Below are 19,905 nucleotides of genomic sequence, written 5' to 3' on the forward strand. Positions count from 1 at the left end.
AATGACTGTTGGCTGTAGCCAACAGTCCTGTAAATTGTAACCGTTGGCTGTTGCCAGTGCTAGTGGTTATAAAAAAAGTAATTTTTTTTTTTATAACTTTTGTAAAATATCATTTTAACCCCTATAATTTATGTTTATTTCAAAATTTATAAGAGGTTTTACGTAATTGTACAAAGGACTAAAAGGAAAAAATGTAAAAAATGTAAAAAAATTTGGGCCTGGCCTTGGGACCAGAGGAGGGCCCAGTGGAGGGACCAAGCCCTCCTCCTTAGGCTTGGTCCCACCTTCTAGGACCAGTCCTAAGATCGAGTTTTTGGGCTGGGTTTCTGGACCTAGTCCCAAATGCCCACCTTTATGTACAGCCATGCTTGATACGCTCTCGTCATATAACAATAACTACAGTATTAAATGACGTGACTCGTGAGACTTACAAATATCTTCGCTGGAGAGACGATTAAAGTCTAGGTTAGACTCAACGACGAGGAGAGAAATGGTGTCGACTGGTGCGTAGGAGATGGTAGGTATAGGGGCATGTGGAGGCCATGTGATTTTGCCAGTGAGAGGGAGATAGTGAAGAAGAGTGAGAGAGAGTGAATGTTTGAGTTTAGAAAGGATGTCCGAGTTGAAGTGAAGAAGAGTTGAGTCAGTGAGTTGATAAAAGAACAGAGGCTCCATTAAAGGAAATTTGAGCCAGACTGCGTCAAAGAAAGTGAGAGGAAGAGAGATGTGGGTGGGAGAGTTGGGTGAGTTGATAAAAGGGCTAGCTCAGGAAGTTTCAAGTATCTTCACAATTGAATTATGTGTGATAGAATTTGAGGCGAGTCTGACTCCTTACCCAATAAGGCCTTGTTGAATGAGAGGATTGGGAGGATTACTTCTTATAAACCAGTAGGCTTGAGTAGAGCTGGGCATTTGGGACCGGGCCCAAAAGCCCAGCTCCAAAAACCAGTCCTAGGAGGCCTGGTCCCAAAACTGGACCAGGCCTAAGGAGGAGGGCCCGGGCCCTGCTCCAAGGCCTGGGCTTGGGCCCAAACCTTTTTTTGTCTTTTATCAATTTAATCATTTGTAAAATTATTTAAACCCCCTAAAATAAGTATAAATTCAAGGACTAAAATGAAATTTTACAAAATTTATTAAAAAAAAAAAAATTAACCGTTGGCAGCCAACGGTAACTGACACCAACGGTTACTTTATATAATATAACCTTTTTTCTTTTCATTTTCCCCCCCACAACTACACTATAAATAACCCTAAAACCTTTAATTTTTTTCACACCAATCAATCTCTTATTCTTTCATTCTCTCAATCTCTCTACTCCAAATCTCCAATCAATTTCTCATTCAATTTATATTTATAATTTATTTATATTATTCAATTTTTTTTCTATTTTTCAATATCATCATAATTTCATATTATTATTTAATTTCTTTTCATTTTAATTATTTATTATTTTATCATAAATTTATAATGTCTTCCCCAAATGAGTTTTACGTTCCATCCACCGAAGAAATTGAAGCCTTCAATCCATTTTCACCATTTCCTCCAGAGGATGCAGCTGTAATTCCACAACCACATTCGGCCGGGACGAGGTGTAGCCAAACACATGTGAGCTGCGAGTCAACGGGCACGGACATAGCCCAACCCCCCCGACCGTCAAAGAGGGTCGTGTCCGATGTCTGGCGATACTTCACCAAATCAAAACGGCCAAAGACAAATGGGGAGGGGGAAGAATCGTGTGGGATATGTAATTTATGTGGAACCATTATTGGGGCTGAGAAGGGGACTTCGACGATGCGACGACACGTAGAGAAGAAGCATCCCCAAATAAATGCATCTTCAAGCGGATCAGGTAGACAAATTCAAACTCAACTTAATTTTAATCCACAATCCTCAACTCTCTCAACATGGCAATACAATACACATGTTGCACGAGAGGAAATAGCAAGATATATAGTTGCTACGGACTCTCCCATTTGTTTATCTGAAAATCCTTTTTTTGTTAATATGGTTAAAACTGCATTTTGTCCAGCATATACCCCTGTTAGTAGAACTACAAGTAGAAGAGATATACTAAAACTTTATAACAAAATAAATAATAAACTTAAAAACGAATTTCAAAATTTTAGAAATATATCTATTGCACTTACATCAGACATATGGGCTTGTAGATCAAAAACCGATTTTTTAACTGTTACAGTACATTTCTTAGATCATAATTGGGGTTTACAACAAAAATTGATAGGTTTTAAACCATTATATGAAAAACATAGTGCTGAAACTATTTATTTTACAATTCTTGAAGTTTTGCAAGAATATTTATTAACTGATAGAGTTGTAGCGCTAACGCTTGATAATGCAGCTGCTAACACCGCGGCAATATCTTTATTTGAAAAGAAATTGGATCCGCTTGGTGAAGGCAAATTTTATCACCAGAGATGTGCTTGTCACATCATCAATTTGATAGTTAAAGCAGGTTTAGATGCTATACATTCAAAGATTGAGAGGGTGCGTAGAGCTATCGGATTTATCGTCGGCGGTAGCAATAAAAGATGGCAGGAGTACGTCAAATATTGTAAGCAAGAGGACCCACCGGTTCGACCTTTGAAGTTATGTACAGACATGCCTATCCGTTGGAACTCTACCTACTTGATGTTGGAAAAAGCTTTGCCAACCGCGAGACAAATTACAGATTTCGTCAACCGGAAGAACTATCCAGAGGAAGTTGTCAACTATGATGATTGGGCGGTTTGTGAACTTTTTTATTCATTTCTTAAAATTTTTTATGATGCTACTAATACATTAAGTGGTATTTATTATCCAACTACTAATTTAGTGTTAGATATTTTAGTTCAAATTGTTAAAACTTTTGATCAATATAGACATGATAACATTTTTAGTGAAATTGTTTCAAGTATGGAAGAAAAATATAAGAGATATTGGTTAGATATTCCATTCTTATATGGATTAGGCCTTTTTCTAGATCCTAGGTTTAAATTATCCGTAGTTAACGGTGTAATTACTGAGTTAGGCCATTATTTAGGACATGATTATACGTCTTATTTGACTGACTTTAAACACAAATTGGATAGGCTTTTTTCTTTATATGAGAACAGGTACAATGGAAGTGGAAGTGGAAGTGGAAGTGGAACGTCTAGGAGAGGCGATCAGGACCTTGATGTAGCCCCCCCTCAAGGATCGAGCAAGTGGGCGTATGTGGGACGTGGCGGAAGCTCCAGCTCTAGCTCCAGCTCGTACATACATAGACCAAATGAGATGACTCGCTACCTACAGGTGGACTTGACCTTTATGACGATGAAGGAGCAACTTGACATGGATATTCTTCAATGGTGGAACCAACAAGAAAGTCAATTCCCCATTATATCCCAAATGGCACGTGACATTTTATCTGTGCCGGTTTCTACAATTGCATCCGAGTCAACATTTTCAACGAGTGGTCGGATTGTTGAAGACAGAAGATGTTCTTTAACCGATGAGATGATTGAAGTGATAACGTGTTTACGGGATTGGACTCATGGAGAAAGAAGACTACAACAGCACCCTGAAGATCCCGAACTACTCGAACTCTTTAGGAATACAGATTTGAATAATGTAACTAGTGTTGACGATGAAATTGAAGATGAATAATTTAATAAAAAAAATTATTTAATTGTTTATTTGTGAAGCATGAATGTGTGAAATGTGAATATTATATTTATGTTAAAAATTAAAATTAACTATTAATTTATTATTTTTTAAAATTAACTATTAATTTATTATTTTTTTAAATTAATTAAATTTTTAGAAACTTACTAATCAACCCCTAAAAAATACTAAAAACCCCCTATAAAATTTCATTTTGCCCCCAAAATATAAAAAAATTGAGGGGGGAAAATAAAATTTTCCAAACCCCATGGGACCGGTCCTGGGCCCATGGGACCAGTCCCGGCCAGGCCTAAGGCCTGGTCCGGGTCCTAATTTTTCTCATGGGCCTGGGACCGGTCCCAGGCCTATGAGAGATTGGTCCCATTTGGGACCAGTCCCAAGGGACCAGTCCCAAACGGGCCCAAGCCTAGGCCCGCAAGGGACCGGTCCCTTGCCCAGGTATAGGCTTGAGCGTGCCTAGTCGGTGTAAGACTCCAACACTCCCCCTCATGGGTAAGTCCATATGTTGGGTCATGCCTATTGATGGAGGTAGTTGATGGCTCTAACTCCCCACCTGTTGGTCAAGCACTCAGCTCAACTAAACCTGGGCTTTGATACCATGATAGAATTTGAGGTGTGCTTGACTCCTCACCTAATAAGGTTTTGTTGAATGAGAGGATTACCTCTTATAAACTAGTAAGCTTGAACGTGCCTAGTCAGTGTGGGATTCCAACAATGTGAAGCCATGGTGAAAGAGAGTCAAAGAAAACTAGTTTCCAACTCAATGTATTATGTTCTGATCATCTCTGTTTTGAGTTGAAAGTCTATAAATAAAGACTATAATTAAAAACAATTCTTAATTATTTATTTAATTAGAAGATAATCCGCATTTAATACAGGGGAACAACCTTAAAGAAAATTAAACTCTTCGTCTCATTGACTTCTGCAAGTTATCCACTTGACATCTTCAGAAGATAGAAGAAAAAGCAAGGTATGATGAGTTTGTTTATGGAATCGTAGTATGAATTAATGGCGGGGTGAATTAATAGTGATGGTGGTGATGGTGGAGTTGAAGATGATGAGGTTCAATTGGGTGGAGTTGAAGATGATGAGGTTCAATTGGGTGGAGTTGAAGATGATAAGGTTCAATTGAAGAAAAAATAATCAGCGTATTTTAGATAAGATTTGTGTTCTCTAATTTACGTACTATAAAGTGTAAGATAAGTAAGGTAGCGATGATTTTGATAAAATTTGAAGTGGGTCTGACTCCCCACCTAATAAGTCCTTGTTGAATGGGAGGATTATCTCATTTTATAAATCAGCAGGGGGTGGGGCTCCAACACTCCCTCTCACGGTCAAGCCTATATGTTGGGTCACGCCGGTTGATGGAGGTAGTTGTTGGTTCTAACTCCTCACCAGCTAGTCAAGTACTTAGCTCAACTGAATCTAGGCTCTAATATCATGATAGAATTTGAGGTGGGCCTGAATCCTCACCCAATAAGTTCTTGTTGAATGGGAAGATTACCCCTCTTATAAACCAGTAGACTTGAGTGTGCCTAATCAGTGTGGGACTTCAACATATTTCTCTTTGAATTTGGCATGAGATTTGATATTTAACTGACAGAGAAAGTGTGATTTAATGATTGATTTTTGAAAGTGAGCATTGATTATCACATACAATTTTAATTTTGTAGGTGATGTTTTTCCGATTTAACTTTGGATTAACGAAATAATCACCTTAGTTTGATTAAATAACAAAAAAAAAAAATCTTTGAATAATATAAGCTTAAACGGTGCGCTAATGGTAGAGAGTAATGTATAATAATGTATGAACAAAAACTACTATAGAATAATAATGCTCAAATATGTTATAAAATTTAGCTAATTAGTAGAGAATATACCGTATAAAATTAGAGTGGTGTTATATGTGCAAACTATTAATACAAATTCTTGTATGCTAATTGATATAGCACAATTCTTTTATTGCCGCATCATTTATCTATATTAATTAGTGCTTAGTATAGATAAACCTGTAGTACCTTTACTTAAAAGAGGGCAGGGAGGTATGTAGTTCATTTACTCAAGTACCTTTCATCAGTCAAAGAATTATGTTAATAAACGGTGAAGAGGGGAGGTATAGATAATTATTGTAATGTAAAGAGGGGTGAGCATGCTATATTAAACCTGTAGGGTGTTATTTGTAATCCCAATACTCAAGGGAGGTGAGGGATAATAACCCTATAGAAATTTTTTTTACATAAAAGACAAATAAAAATAGTACAAGGTTATATTGGATATCGCATACTCAAAGATCCTGTAAATCAGAAGCAAACGGACTTGAAAATCTCCATTTCATGGCTGCTCAAAACCATTCCAATTTCAACGCCATTTCAATCTCCACTCTCCAACATAGCAATTACTCCAGTTCTATCAATAGATATTATCTCTTCTTTCTTTGGTCTTCCCCACCGGTAATAAACTCCATAAAGCTTGAATCGGTTCGACCCGACAATACTAATCCTTTCTTCTCCTTTCCCCAAACCCATCAACTTTTCTAAACTCTCTTCTGCACCTTCAAAAAGTCCCTTCTCATCAATTTCTCTTATCGTGTTACTGATTTTCTCTGCAATATTTGCAACTCCATGTTCCTCCATGAAAACACTTGCTTTTAGAATCTCCAATTTCAACGCCATTTCAATATCCACTCTCCGTCACAGGAGTTGCTCATGTTTTATCAATCCACAATATCTCTACTTTCTATTGTCTTCCCCACCCGAAATCAACTCCATAAAACTTGGAAAATCTTAAGCAATTTCTTTGAAATAAAATACCAAAAGAAGGAATTAAGGAAGAAAATTCGTTTACGTAACATCATTCTTCCCTCTATTATTGAGAATTTTATTTTCTTAATCGTAATATGTGACACTTCTACCTTATTCTCAAAGATTAGTTGCCCTCGAACATAAATTGATTAATTAACCATTAGATTCAAGTAGTAATGTCAGCACTGTATTACTTGTTGTAGATTTTATCAATTTAAGACAAAAATTCAAGTTACTAACCATATACTTTATTCAATTCTGTTAGACATGGTTCATACTTTGTTCTTGCTCACTAAAACTACTCTATTTGATTGTTGGACGTAGTTATTTCATTGGGAATGAATCAAGATAAATCCATTATTTTTTGTTACTTTTCTACTTTCATTGTTGTGTGTTTTGGTAGCGATTTCAACAAATTCCACCACAAACAATGCAAAAAACTAAATATCAAAGAAGGTGGGGGATTCCATTGTTGAAGGCCTAAGCAAGGTTTATGACAAATTTGTTCAAAAATAAACCAAAAAAGGATAGAAAGGAAAATGTCTTTACTTGAACAGAAATTAAAATTAACGGCAGAACTTGTCAATTTATGCTATTAATTTTCCAATATCATCACTCTTTCTTGTATTCAATCTAGTTAGTAAAAATGCGTATTATACGCGAATTGTATGGACAACCGTATAATTCGCGTATAAAACATACGTATACGTATTTTGTGAAATCTGCCGAATTATACGCGTATAATAAGACTTCCCGTATAATTCGCGAATAATTCGCGAACTATTCGCGAATTATTGAAAAAAAAAAACAAAACAGATCTCAGATCTCTCTTCTTCAGTTCTTCTTCAGTTCCAGCTTCTGGAGGAAGGTAACAGAGCTTTATTACTAGTATTTGAAGAAGCAATCGAAGAATAAGAAGGGGAAGAGGAAGGTTGTCTAGTGGACTTAGACTCGAGACTAAACTCGTTCCTAGTGAACCTGGAAAGCAGATTAGACTTGCCAACACTAGTGTCACCAATCAACACCACCTTGAAGAGGTAATCATAGTCATCTTCAGCTCTGTAGCCAGCCATAGATGAAGAAGAAGAAGAAGAAGAAGTGCTTTAGAACAACAAAAATGCAGTTGGTTCAGAGTAGTTAAGTGAGATCTGTTTGTTAAAAAAAAAAAAAAAACACAAAAAAGGGTAAAGTAAGATGTAGAGAAGCGTGTTGGTTTTTTTTTTTTTTTTTTGACAGTTTACAAAGAAATGTTTTATCATTTATGTTAGAGGCTGACTGGTCTGGTCTGCTCGGCTGGACTCCAAACCAAACAATTTAAGGAAAGTGGAGGATGTCTTTTTTGGTTTATGGGATTGAGAATTTACGGTAACACCCACCTTTTGCTTTTCTTTTTTTATTCTTTCTGTCTTTTTGGTTTTGGGAAGTTTAGGGAAGGCTATAAGGATATACTTGACTTTTCATGAGGGATTTTAATCGACATTTTGTGTGGTCCTCGGGTGATTATTATGGCCAATGTGAGTGATTAAAGCCTTAAAAGGACAGGATCCTTGGTAATAGAGGAAATATACACTTGTATTAGGATTTTTTTTTTTTTTATTTTAAATATATTTCTTATCCAATTTGAACAAAATTTTCTGTTTTGATTTAGTATTAATTTATTGATTTTGTATTGAAATAATGGTAATATTTGGAATAAGAATTTAACTTTTTTTTTAATTTTCTTTAACAATAGGTATGTTTAAAATATGAATTTTCAAAACCAGGTAGTCCATAAAAGTATTAAAACTAAGATTGATATTGCCGTATTTTTCAAAACGTATTATTGACAATGTACCGTATTAAACCCGTATATACCCGTACCATATTTTTTCTGTATCCGAATTTTATGGCCGAATTTTTATAAACATATTTTTTACCGTTTATCGTATTATACCTATAAAATTCTCGTACTATTTTTTTACCGTACCCGTATTTACTAAGTAGGGACTATTCATATTTCGGAAGGGAAAAAGGAGGCATTGGCATCTGAACTCTAATGTCAGTATTTATATATATAAAAAATGCTTAGGTAGAAAATAGTGGAGAGAAGTCGGTGAATCAAAAAAGTTAAGACAAAAGTCAATAAATGTCAACAGCATAAGACAATGTCTTGAGATTCTTTTGAGTATTGCCTTGTTCCTACTAAATTAGCAACCAAGGTGACATGAATTTAAAGAAGACAGATGCAAAAACAACAAATTTCTGCACAAGAGAAGGAAGAACTAAAATGGGAAATCCACATGTTCTGGTTATACCTTATCCATCACAAGGACATGTAATTCCTATGATGAAACTTTCACAATGTTTAGTGAAACAAGGGTGCAGGATTACTTTTGTAAATACAGAGTATAATCACAAGCAGCTCATGAATGCATCGGCTATGAAGGATGGTACAGGGAATGGAATTCGTCTTGTTTCGGTTTCAGATGTGCTAGAATCCTCAGAGGAGAGAAAACAGCCAGAGAAAGTAATGAAAGCAATCATGCAGGTTATGCCACAGAAAGTGGAGGAGCTCATTGATCAAGTTAATGAATCTGACGACGAAGAGATCGCTTGTGTCCTAGCAGATTACAATGTTGGATGGGCACTGGAAATTGCTGACAAGAAGGGCATCAGGCGAGCTGCATTCCGGCCTAATGCAGCGACACTGATGGTCTTGGTGTTGAGCATTCAGAAGCTGATTGGTGACGGAATAATAGATAAAGATGGTGATATCCTCAATCACTAATTCTTGCTTGTTCACAATAAGTTTTTCATAATTTTTTTATCAGATGAAGCTTACTTAGAACTCTGCAAATATTGAAAAAAACTGAAACAAGAAGTTTTAAGTCTTTTGCATTTGCTTTGCAGGAACACCGACTAAAAAGCAGATGATTAAGTTATCACCAAACATGCCTGCCATGAACACAGCAGACTTCATGTGGACTTGTACTGGAAACATGAACTTGCAGAAAACTATTTTCAAAAATACTATAACAAACACTAGAGCGATGAAACTGACAAACTGGCTGCTTTGCAACTCAGCTTATGATCTTGAACCTGCAGCATTTACCATGGCTCCAGAGATACTACCGATAGGCCCTATTTTTGCCGGCAACCCACCAGGAGACTCAGCAGGAAATTTCTGGGCAGAGGACTTTACTTGTTTGAAATGGCTCGACCAGCAGCCACCTCAATCAGTCATATATGTTGCATTTGGCAGTTCCACCTTTTTAGAACAAACCCAATTCCATGAATTAGCATTGGGGCTTGAACTCTCCAACAGACCTTTCCTGTGGGTTGTGCGCCCCGGTATTACATATGCAGTAGATGATGCCTACCCAAAAGGATTTCGACACAGAGTCGGTGGTCGTGGCAAGATAGTTGATTGGGCACCTCAGCTGAAGATCCTGGATCATCCTTCAGTTGCTTGCTTTATAATTCATTGCGGTTGGAACTCAACAATGGCAGCATTAAGCAAGGGGGGTCCTCTCTTGTGCTGGAATTACATTGTTGATCAGTTCCACAACGAAAGCTACATTTGCGATACGTGGAAGGTAGGATTAAGGTTAAATAGAGATGAAAGAGGGATCATTACACCAGAAGAAATTAAAACTAAAGTGGAGGAACTGGTGGGAAATGGAAAATATAGTGCAAGTGCTTTAGGTCTCAAGGAATTGGTCATGAGTAGCATCAAAGAAGGTGGGAGCTCCTACAACAATTTAATGAATTTCATTCTATGGTTGAAATCATAGATCATTATATTAGTTATTGCTATTCCCTGAGGAGGATTAATCTGTGCCAATTTCAGAGGAGAAACAATTCAAATTTTTGTTTTGTTTTTTTGTTTTTTTTCTGCTTTTTTGGTGAGCCGAAATAAAATTTCATTATCAATCTGGGATTCCTTTACGGTTTTTACTTGACATGTCACTCTGCAATGGCATTTTTGATATCTCAAATCAAATCAGCTATTGCTCCGCGTATCTCGGAATATCAAAAAACAAATGATGTTCGATAAACGAGAATGAAATAAATTAGTTCATATATCTCTTTTCTAACCCAATTTCCTGACATTTCACTCAAATGCGCATCAATTAAGACCTGTTTCCAGGCTGTGGAACTAATAAAAAATTCTGTAGAAGAACAGAGACAAAATTACAGCCCATACCCACATGGCCAACAGGTTATAAAACAGATTAGAACAGAGAAATTCATTAAAAAGGATACTTAATTAAGCTCATCCATGTCCCAACTTGGGATTCAAATTAATCATCAGTAAGATCAACAAATTAGGCTTTCAGACTCTGATCTCATTGACTTAGATATTACCTAAAAGGCATATTAAATAATAATAATAATAATAAAAAGTTGTTGAACCTGCTTCATCAACAAACTTATGCAGCTCAAAATATTTTAATTGTTGACAATTATCTCAATCATTTATGCAACATCAAACTAATTACATTATTACAAAATAGGGTTTAAAGAAATCAAGAATTCAAACTACAGATCCAATCCACCCTCAATCATCTCTGTTTTTTCAGAAAAAAAGGTCAAAAGATAAAGACAAAAGGAGGACCAAGCTACACATATGCCTCAATAAGAGACAAGCAGTAACCCACCTGGAGGTTGATAATGAGCATCATCCGGTGCATCAGACGACAGCGAAAAGATAGCTGAGAATGAGATTACATGGGGACCCTCCACAATATTTATAAAACTTGTAATCAACATGATATATAAGAAGCCAATGCTTGTTCAAAATCAAGCAGGAAAGAGAGAGAAAACTGAAATGACTCGTCCACATATTCTGGTAATACCTTTACCAGCACAAGGCCATGTAATTTCTTTACTTGAGCTTTCACATTACTTAGTGAAGCATGGCCTCAGGGTCACGTTTGTAAACACAGATCATACTCACAAGCGGGTCATCAACGCCTTGCAGGAAAAAAACTATGTAGGAGATGATGAAGAAATCCGCCTGGTATCGATTCCAGATGGATTGGAACCCTGGGAGGATAGAAATGATTTAGGCAAGTTATGTGAATCACTTGTAATGGTGATGCCTGGGAAGCTGGAAGAGCTCATACAAGAGATCAACAACAAAGAGGAAGATGAAAAGATCACTTGTGTCATTGCTGATATGCATGTTGGAATGACCCTGAAAACGGCAAAGAAACTGAAAATTAAAGGGGCTGCGTTTATGCCGATGGCAGTGGCGTCTCTGGCCTTGTACTACCATATTCCAAAGCTGATTGATGATGGAATCATTAACAAAGACGGTAAGACACTTAATAAACATTTCTTTTTTCTTGTGTTCTCCCTTCATGATAAGACTAGATTTGTAACATTTGATGAAATTGATTTCCCTTTAACTTATTTTAGGAACTACGACTGGGAGACATATGATTCAGCTGGGGCGAAACATTCCTACAATCAGCAATGCAAATCTTATCTGGAACGTTGGCGACTTAATCACCCAGAGGAAGATTTTCCTACTTATTGAGAAGGGCTNTTATAATTTTTTATTTTTGTTAACAAGTGTCAGGTGGGGGGGTATTTGTAAGTTTTTAAGGGTTTTTTTGCCATTTTAAAAACTTTTGGAGGGTCATTGTAATTTTACAGGATACCTAGAACCGGAACCGTTGTTACAGGTTCTGGGTATCTAGGAATCGGAACCATCGGTTCCGGTTCTAGTTCCAAATTTCAAGGAACCATCAGTTCTAGTTCCGATTCCGATTCCTTCAAAAAATGTAAGGTAACCGGAACCGAACACCCCTAATATTATTATATATTGATTATACGGAATATTGCAGACTTCAAACATCCTGTAAACCAGAAACAAACAGATACTTGAAAATCTCCATTTCATGCCTGCTCAAAACCATTCCAATTTCAACACCATTTCCATCTCCACTCTTCAACATAGCAATTGCTTCTGTTCGATCAATAGATATTATCTCTACTTTCTTTGGTTTTCCCCACCCGAAATCAACTCCATAAAAATTGGTTCGGTTCGACCCAGCAATACCAATCAATTCTTCTCCTGCTTNTGACGAAAGTGGGATCATCACACGAGAAGAAATTAAGAGCAAGGTGGATCAAGTGCTTGGTGATGAAAATTTCAAAGCAAAAGCTTTGGAACTCCAGGAATCTGCATTGAAAAGTGTCAAAGAAGGTGGTCTGTCTAACCAGAATTTCAAGAAGTTCATTGAATGGATAAGAGCATAGGAACTGGAATAAGATAACTAAGTATTAATGGATCATTTCTCCTCGAACAAATAAACTTGTCATTGTTGTGTTGCATGAACTGAATGATAGACAGTTTCTAAAATAAATGTATTATGTCTATGTTCATTAATGCTGATCTCAGGGCTCATCTTTGATATTCACCTCCGTTAAGCTGACCTGTTTCCCAGGCAACTGAAAGTTTAAACTCACAGTTATAAAGACAAAAATACAGCCCAAACTACACGCCAACCAGGTCACGAACAACTTCATCACACACATGTCGCGACTCGCGTTTCAGAATAATTCATTCTTTACTCAGATGCATGCATTGGTTACTGGTTTGGTGCTCCTCCCGATGAGATGACGAACTTTTACGATATAATATTTTATAACAGCTGAATCTGAGAGAAAGGTTCAACAGATATTATGGTTAAAACAAGTAAATTATAGCAATAGACAAAATATAAAGTTTAAGAAACCAATAAAACCGAAGATAATTTTAACAATTCAACTCAGTCGCTGGCCATTATCGTCTCTAACTTCATACATGATACATGATACATGATTCTATCCATAACTCATATAAGAGTAGCAAAATCCCAAGCGAAACTCGCTGGAATAGCTCAGATCAACAGATCATAAGAGAAGAAAAATGACAAAACAAGACCTGCATTCAGTACGAGACAAGCAGTTACCCAGCTGGGGTTTAAATGGCTAATTTCTAAGTTGATGAAGATAATTGTTATGTGTTTGTAATTTAGGGTATAAACGATATTAACCCTAAAATGCCTTTTTGCATGTTTGAATTTTAACGGTGGCTGGAAAAAAAAATTTCTGAGACGTTCTGGGTGGGAAAACTTATTTACGCCTTGCTTTGGTCTTTGGGTGGGAAATTGTCATTCTCCCCAAAAAAAAAAATGTTTTTGCACATGCTTCAGCTGCATTTAGCATTAGAACTTTGTTACATTTTTCACCTAAAAGGAATAGCATGGTTTGATTATGTTATCGATTACAATAACTAACGAATAAATAAATATTCCCTTAATACCAAATAACCAATCATTTAATAGATAATATAAATGTAATTCATGAATCCCTAATAACTAGAAATGTTTTAAAAAATTCTGAACATTTAATTTTCAATATTTCAAGATTCATTCATTGTGACTTTTACTTTTCCAAAATTATTTAAGATGACTCATTAATCTAAATGTTTCCACGCATTTGAAATATAACAAAGATAACAAAGCATATGTCCCAACTTAGGTTTAGAATAACTAATTCATTAGTAAGATGCACCAGAAGAGAAAATTTGAGCATTAGCTCCTCGTTCATTAGCCTCAGCCACATAGATGAATTTCTTGAATAAAATTTTTGCAACGGCTGAATAGTAGAGGAATAAGTTGAACTAACGGGAATGAGCAATCCATATGTCCTGGTCCTGGTAATTCCTTATGCTGCACACGCTCATGTAAATCCTGTAATGGAGATTTCACAATGCTTTGCTAAGGATATATGGCCTCAAAGTCACATTTGTGAAGAGGTGCTAACGCAAGCGAGTCATTAATAGGAAATGTATCATTGCAATTACCAAGACAAATTTAAGCTGAGGTCGACTTACAACTATGTACGGAAAAGCAGAGTATATTAGTTATGATAAAGTGGGTTTGGATAGAACTCAAGCTCAAAAACTAGCTTAAGAGAGAATGGAGTCCAACAACTTATATACACCATAACAGTTTACTATTGGGTCAATCTTTGACAAATTTAACTTCTAACACCTTCTTTTACACTCGGTGTTTAAGGTCGGGTTCCAAACCTATTATCTCCCCAACCAAAAAGGGGGAGAGACTTGACTCTGATACCATGATAAAATAGGTTTGGGTAGAACTCATTCCCTAAAAACTAGCTCAAGGAAGGAGGGGTCTCAACCACTTATATACACCATAACAACCCACTATTGGGGCGATGTGGGATAAATTCAACTTCTAACAAGATCAAGGCATGGGGAATTTCTAATCGATGGTGGGGGTCATCCCTACTATTTAATTAAAATCTTTTTTTTCTTCTTCTTTTGAAACTTTATTCAAGTTCAATAAGAGACAACCACAATTACCTAAATGGAGGGTCATAAGGAATATCAATTAGTGCGGAAGGTGACAGTAAAAAATCAATGATACTAACACAAAGGAACACATAATAACCTAGTATAACCAAGTTAGGAGATTGAGCAATGGAAAACATACATTCGAGATTAATAACATAAAAATAAAATCACACTACACAAAAAGACAAGATATTTACATTGTTTGCCATAACCCGTCTACATCCACAGATGAGAGAAATTCACTATAGTTTCATGAACACAATATACACAATACCATAAACCCAATACACAATTAATTGAACAAAAACAATCACGGTGTTTAATAACTTTTACATCAAATACCTTATATTCTCATATTCTCATAAGAGCAATACTATGCTTACAACTGAGTTGTATAACTAAGTCATACAAACAGACAAACAACAAAGATCAGGGTAGTCATTTTACATAGATTTTATGTAATTTTTGTCTATTTGTATGACTTATTTATAAGCAAATCATTATTGTTCTCATACTTGGTTCTCATCCTTATATTATGAGACATTATATCATAACCTGTATTATGGAATATTCTATTTTTAATAAAATTTATATTTTAATTTCTAATATGACTCCTATAATTATATTTTTATTATAATTGTATTCTTTATTAAATATTTTTCCTAAAGTCATAAAATTTTATATGGGAACAAATAAGAAGACAGTCACAATATCCGGACAAATCATATAATTTATCAAATAGCTCACTCTGAGTTGTTAAGTCGCGAAGGTCCACAAAAGCTTAGTCTCACTCTGAGTTTGTTAAGTCGCGAATGGTCCTCAAAAGCTGTTCACTTGTAAGTGTAGGCATGTTTGGCCACAATTAAATCGTATGTTTCGAGTTAATCGTGATCGATTAACACTAAACATAAGATTCATTAAAGGTAATCATGATTAATAAAGGCTTATGATATTCTTGTGCAGAGTGCACACAAATGATAGTTACACCAAGCTAATCTGTTTCCAGGTGGCAATTGAAAGCTGTGAAAATCATGGATGAAAGAAATAATGAAGAAGATGGAGCGTTATAAATACTAGTTCACATAGCAATGAATATAGTAGACGAACCTGACAATGACAAATTCGTTGACAAAGAAATAATTTAATGCAGGCACATTTGTACCTATTGTTTGCCCCTCCTACTTGGATGAACCGCTTAATCTGAGAGCTACATATGTATCTATCACACTATAACTAATCAAGAATATTCTATTCTAAATTGAAATAAACGTTTTGTTTTATGAAAGTTCAATTAAATCATAATATTAGGAAAAACAAAATAAAATAAGCACAAGCATTTATCCTTATAAAACAAAGCAAAGTTTGCTCATAGGAACATACAAAACACAAAAGTAAAATGAGTGCTGCACATATTCTGGTAGTTCCTTTTCCAGCACAAGGCCATGTAATTCCTTTACTGGAGCTTTCGTATGCTTCGTTAAACATGGTTTCAGAATTACGTTTGTTAACAGAGACTATAATCACAAGCGGGTCATCAATGCATTACAAGAAAATAATTCCATTGGGGATGGAATCCATCTGGTATTGGCAGCGTCTGGATTGTTTGAGATGAGTTTCCTGGGAGGGTTGTTGTTTTTGGGTTCCTACTATCAACTACGAATGGTGGTGGGTGAATAGCTATGGTGTGGTGAGGGTGGACTTGAAGGTGAGAGGAAGATACAATGAACCTCTCTATAATCATAATGTTGGTAACTAAAATTATATTATTATGAGGAGTTATAATTAATAGAGTTTGCTACAAGAATGTACACCCACATTAGGTAAGTTAGTTATGTTTTTATGCCTTTAATTCCTTAGTTTTTTTGTTTTAGATGGAGATTGAAAATTTGGGAAGTACAGACTTCGCCGCGGCCTAGGAAGTTTTAGTCGCGGCAACAAACTCTTTCCCCAAACGTGTTCTAGAATTTGCAGGCTTCGCCATGGCGAAGAAGAATTTTGCCGCGGCGATGTATGCTTTGGAATGCTTCGCCAAGGTGAAGAAAGGTTTCGTTGGGCAAAGAACTTTTTGAATCTTGAAAATTCTAGACAAATTTCCTTAGAGAAAAATGACCTTCTACCCCTAATTAGTTGTAAATGTGGGAGTGAAAAGTAAGAAAATTTCATGGAGAATGCAATGAAGGTGAGGGCATTCTTGTAAATGACTAAAGGGCAAAGATAAAATTTCCAAGAAGTGTAAGGGAAAATGGGAAAGTATGCTATTAATATGAGATATTAAGAATTCAAGAATACAAACCCTATCATTCTCTACTCCCTCACACGCCACTCTTATTTTCAATTCTCTCAATTCCTTCATCAAATTTCAAGGTATTTTAGAGGACTTTTAGTTGGATTTTTTGTAGAGATTCAATCCTAAGCATCCTAAGGTAAGAATTCTTGTAAATAGATGTGGATTAATTGTTAAAGTGTTGATTCTTATAGTTTTATGCTTAGGGTTTTAGAGAAAGAGGAAGTCTCCCAAAGAGAGAGATTCTATTGTGAACATACCCAAGTTCAGTAAGTAACCCAACCTTAGCCCCTCATTTGGCAATACTTAATTAGAGTATTCCTTGTTTTATAGGCTTGAATATTGAGAACTATGATGAATTTGAATTGAGTGTTGGTTATAACTCCACCATGAGAAGTAGTGTTTAGTATGAGATGATGGGTGGAAGTTTGAAGAATTATGAAAAAGTTGAAGTAGATTTTGAAGTGTGATTTCCTGGACAGGTTTAGGTTAATGGTAGATATGTGCTCCAAATTTTGGTAGCTAAAAAAGAGATAGAAGTGTAGCTAATCTAGTGCTTATTTGTGCATACCACTTGTTTGATGAAATTCCAAAGTGAAGTGCATGTATGGTTATGATAGTATAATAATTTGTAATGAGTGTGTAGATGGTAGAGAAAGTAAAAATGACATGTTTACATGCCATATTGCATCTTTGCATTTCATTAAGAATTGAAAAAGAATACATAAGAATCCTCTACATGCATACATGAATAACAGCATACTAAAGAACAAAGAGAAAGAAAGAAAAGTGCTAAAGAAAAGAAAAGAAAGGTTGCGATGGAAACCCATGGTGACAAGAGAAGAATATTTCTACATGCATGTCGCCTTCAGTGAGCTGCCTAAGAATAAGAAGAAGAATTTTACGGCCCATAAGAGTGTATGTGGATAAGGCTATACCCAGAAGAATATCCTACATGCACGCCGCCTTTATGAGTGGCCTAAGAAGAAAAGAATTTGTATGTCCGTAAGAGTGCATGTAGATAGGAATGTACTCACTCACACGCCAAGGTTCCGAATCTATGCATCAACCGAGTCTGATCGGCAAAGAATAAGAAGAATAAGCAAGAAAATAAAATAAAAGAAAAAAAGAAAGAATAGAAAGAATAGAACAGAAAGAAGAAAGAGAAATGAAAGAAAGAAACATGAAAAGAGAAAGAAACAGAATAGAAACAAGAGTAGAAAGAAAATGCATCTCTATGCATTTGTGCATTTGCATCATACCTATGCATGATACCATGATTTCATCATGGTAGTGAAAATTAGGATAAAGAAAGAAAGAGAGAATTAGAATAAAGAAAGAACAAGAAAGTTAGAACGAAAGAAAGTGAGAACTAAATTGTGAAAGAATAGAGAAAGAAAAAAAAGAATCGAGAGAAGAAAAAGAGTAATGTAGAAAAATTCAAGCTGAACAACGGAAAGAGAGAGTAGATTGTGGGTTTACTTACTGAGCAACTAGTGCTCACCCCGTTATTTTCTAAATATTTTTGTAGGAAATAGGTGAGAAAATGTCGGATGGACCTCGAGAAGCGAAGAGAAATGGCACTACTGTCCACTGTTTTTAAGTTATTGTCACGATCGGTGGCTATCCTCTATCTTGCCACCTTCAGGCTCAAGGGCTTTCCCCACGCGCTGGACACATCTAAGGTATTGTCTGCTATGGGTCATTCTGGCCACGTCTCCTTCGGGCCCTTACTTTTTTGCTACGCTTCATGGTCTTTTTCCCACCTTGCGAATGCCTCCCCAATGGTTTGACTTATACCTTGGCCAATTACATGAGTACCATTGGGTTCAAGTCATGGGGGAGGCGTTCGCAAGGTGGAAAAAAGACCACGAAGCGAAGCAAAGCCGTGAGGGTCTGAAGGAGGCATGACTAGAAGAACCCATAGCGACAATACCTTGGACGTGTCTGGCGTGTGAGAAAGCTCTTGAGCCCGAAGTGGCAAGATAGAGGATAGCCCCCGATCATGACAATAAAAAGGCATTAGCCCAATGGTATCTGTTACTTGGCCAACGTATAATCCGGGTTCAAGTCATGGGGAAGGTGTTCGCAAGATGGAAAAAACCATGAAGCGAAGCAAAGCTGTGAGGGTCTGAAGAGACGTGGCTAGAAGGACCCATAGCGGACAATACCTTGGATGTGTCCAGCATGCGGGGAAAGCCCTTGAGCCAAAGATGGCAAGATAGAGGATAACCCCCAGTCTGACATGCAACTTGTGCCAAGTAGAATGTCTGATGTTGTATGAGTACATAACTGTTATACACACACTCAACATGAACAAGCCAAAAACGTAAGTTTGGCATACCTATGCACACACACATTGTTGTGCCACATGCAACATAAATTTGACAAAAAATTCTACATGCACCTTCAAGTCCATTCTCATCAATTCTCTTATCATGTTACTGATTGTCTTCACGATATTGCCACCCCCTTTTCTTCCATGAAACACTTGCTTTAACAGTCACGTCACGAGAATAACACAGTTGCCTAAATAATTTTCAGGGAGTGAAGGATCCAAACAGTTTCTACATCCACTGGAAACAAAAAGTGAACGTTTCTATTACTTCTATCGCACTTGCTTTCACGACACAAACCAAAATATACGCATACGTAACCACAAAAGTCTAAATGCTGTTTTGTCGATTTTATTTCTTCACTTTGGACAATATCTTTCTTTGAGTTTCTTTATTTCGTCACATTAAGCTTAAACGTGGCTCGAACTGAGTTACGATCAATCCAAAATCTTCCAACAGCTTCAC

The 19,905-nt window shown here is 36.3% G+C and overlaps 2 protein-coding genes across 2 annotated transcripts; both read left to right on the forward strand.

Moving 5' to 3' along the window:
- The first annotated feature begins 8,690 nt into the window (after positions 1 to 8,690).
- On the forward strand, positions 8,691 to 10,237 carry LOC116127060 (UDP-glycosyltransferase 83A1-like). The gene is made up of 2 exons (XM_031412727.1): positions 8,691 to 9,211; positions 9,354 to 10,237. The coding sequence occupies exons 1-2, from the start codon at positions 8,731 to 8,733 to the stop codon at positions 10,235 to 10,237; spliced, it is 1,365 nt and encodes a 454-aa protein (XP_031268587.1). The 5' UTR covers positions 8,691 to 8,730.
- A 977-nt stretch (positions 10,238 to 11,214) lies between these two features.
- On the forward strand, positions 11,215 to 11,988 carry LOC116127137 (UDP-glycosyltransferase 83A1-like). The gene has a single exon (XM_031412800.1). It carries the CDS (start codon positions 11,215 to 11,217, stop codon positions 11,986 to 11,988), a length of 774 nt encoding a protein of 257 aa, XP_031268660.1.
- The last annotated feature ends 7,917 nt before the right edge of the window (positions 11,989 to 19,905 follow it).

The sequence above is a fragment of the Pistacia vera genome, unplaced genomic scaffold (assembly GCF_008641045.1).
Source record: "Pistacia vera cultivar Batoury unplaced genomic scaffold, PisVer_v2 Contig189, whole genome shotgun sequence".
In the NCBI taxonomy this organism is placed as follows: Eukaryota; Viridiplantae; Streptophyta; class Magnoliopsida; order Sapindales; family Anacardiaceae; genus Pistacia; species Pistacia vera.

Excerpts from the sequence above, each read along its gene's own strand:
- LOC116127060 (XM_031412727.1), top strand. The coding sequence starts at position 8,731 with ATGGGAAATCCACATGTTCTGGTTATACCTTATCCATCACAAGGACAT. Across the intron at positions 9,212-9,353 it reads CGGAATAATAGATAAAGATG|GAACACCGACTAAAAAGCAG; the intron begins GTGATATCCTCA and ends TTTGCTTTGCAG.
- LOC116127137 (XM_031412800.1), top strand. The coding sequence starts at position 11,215 with ATGATATATAAGAAGCCAATGCTTGTTCAAAATCAAGCAGGAAAGAGA.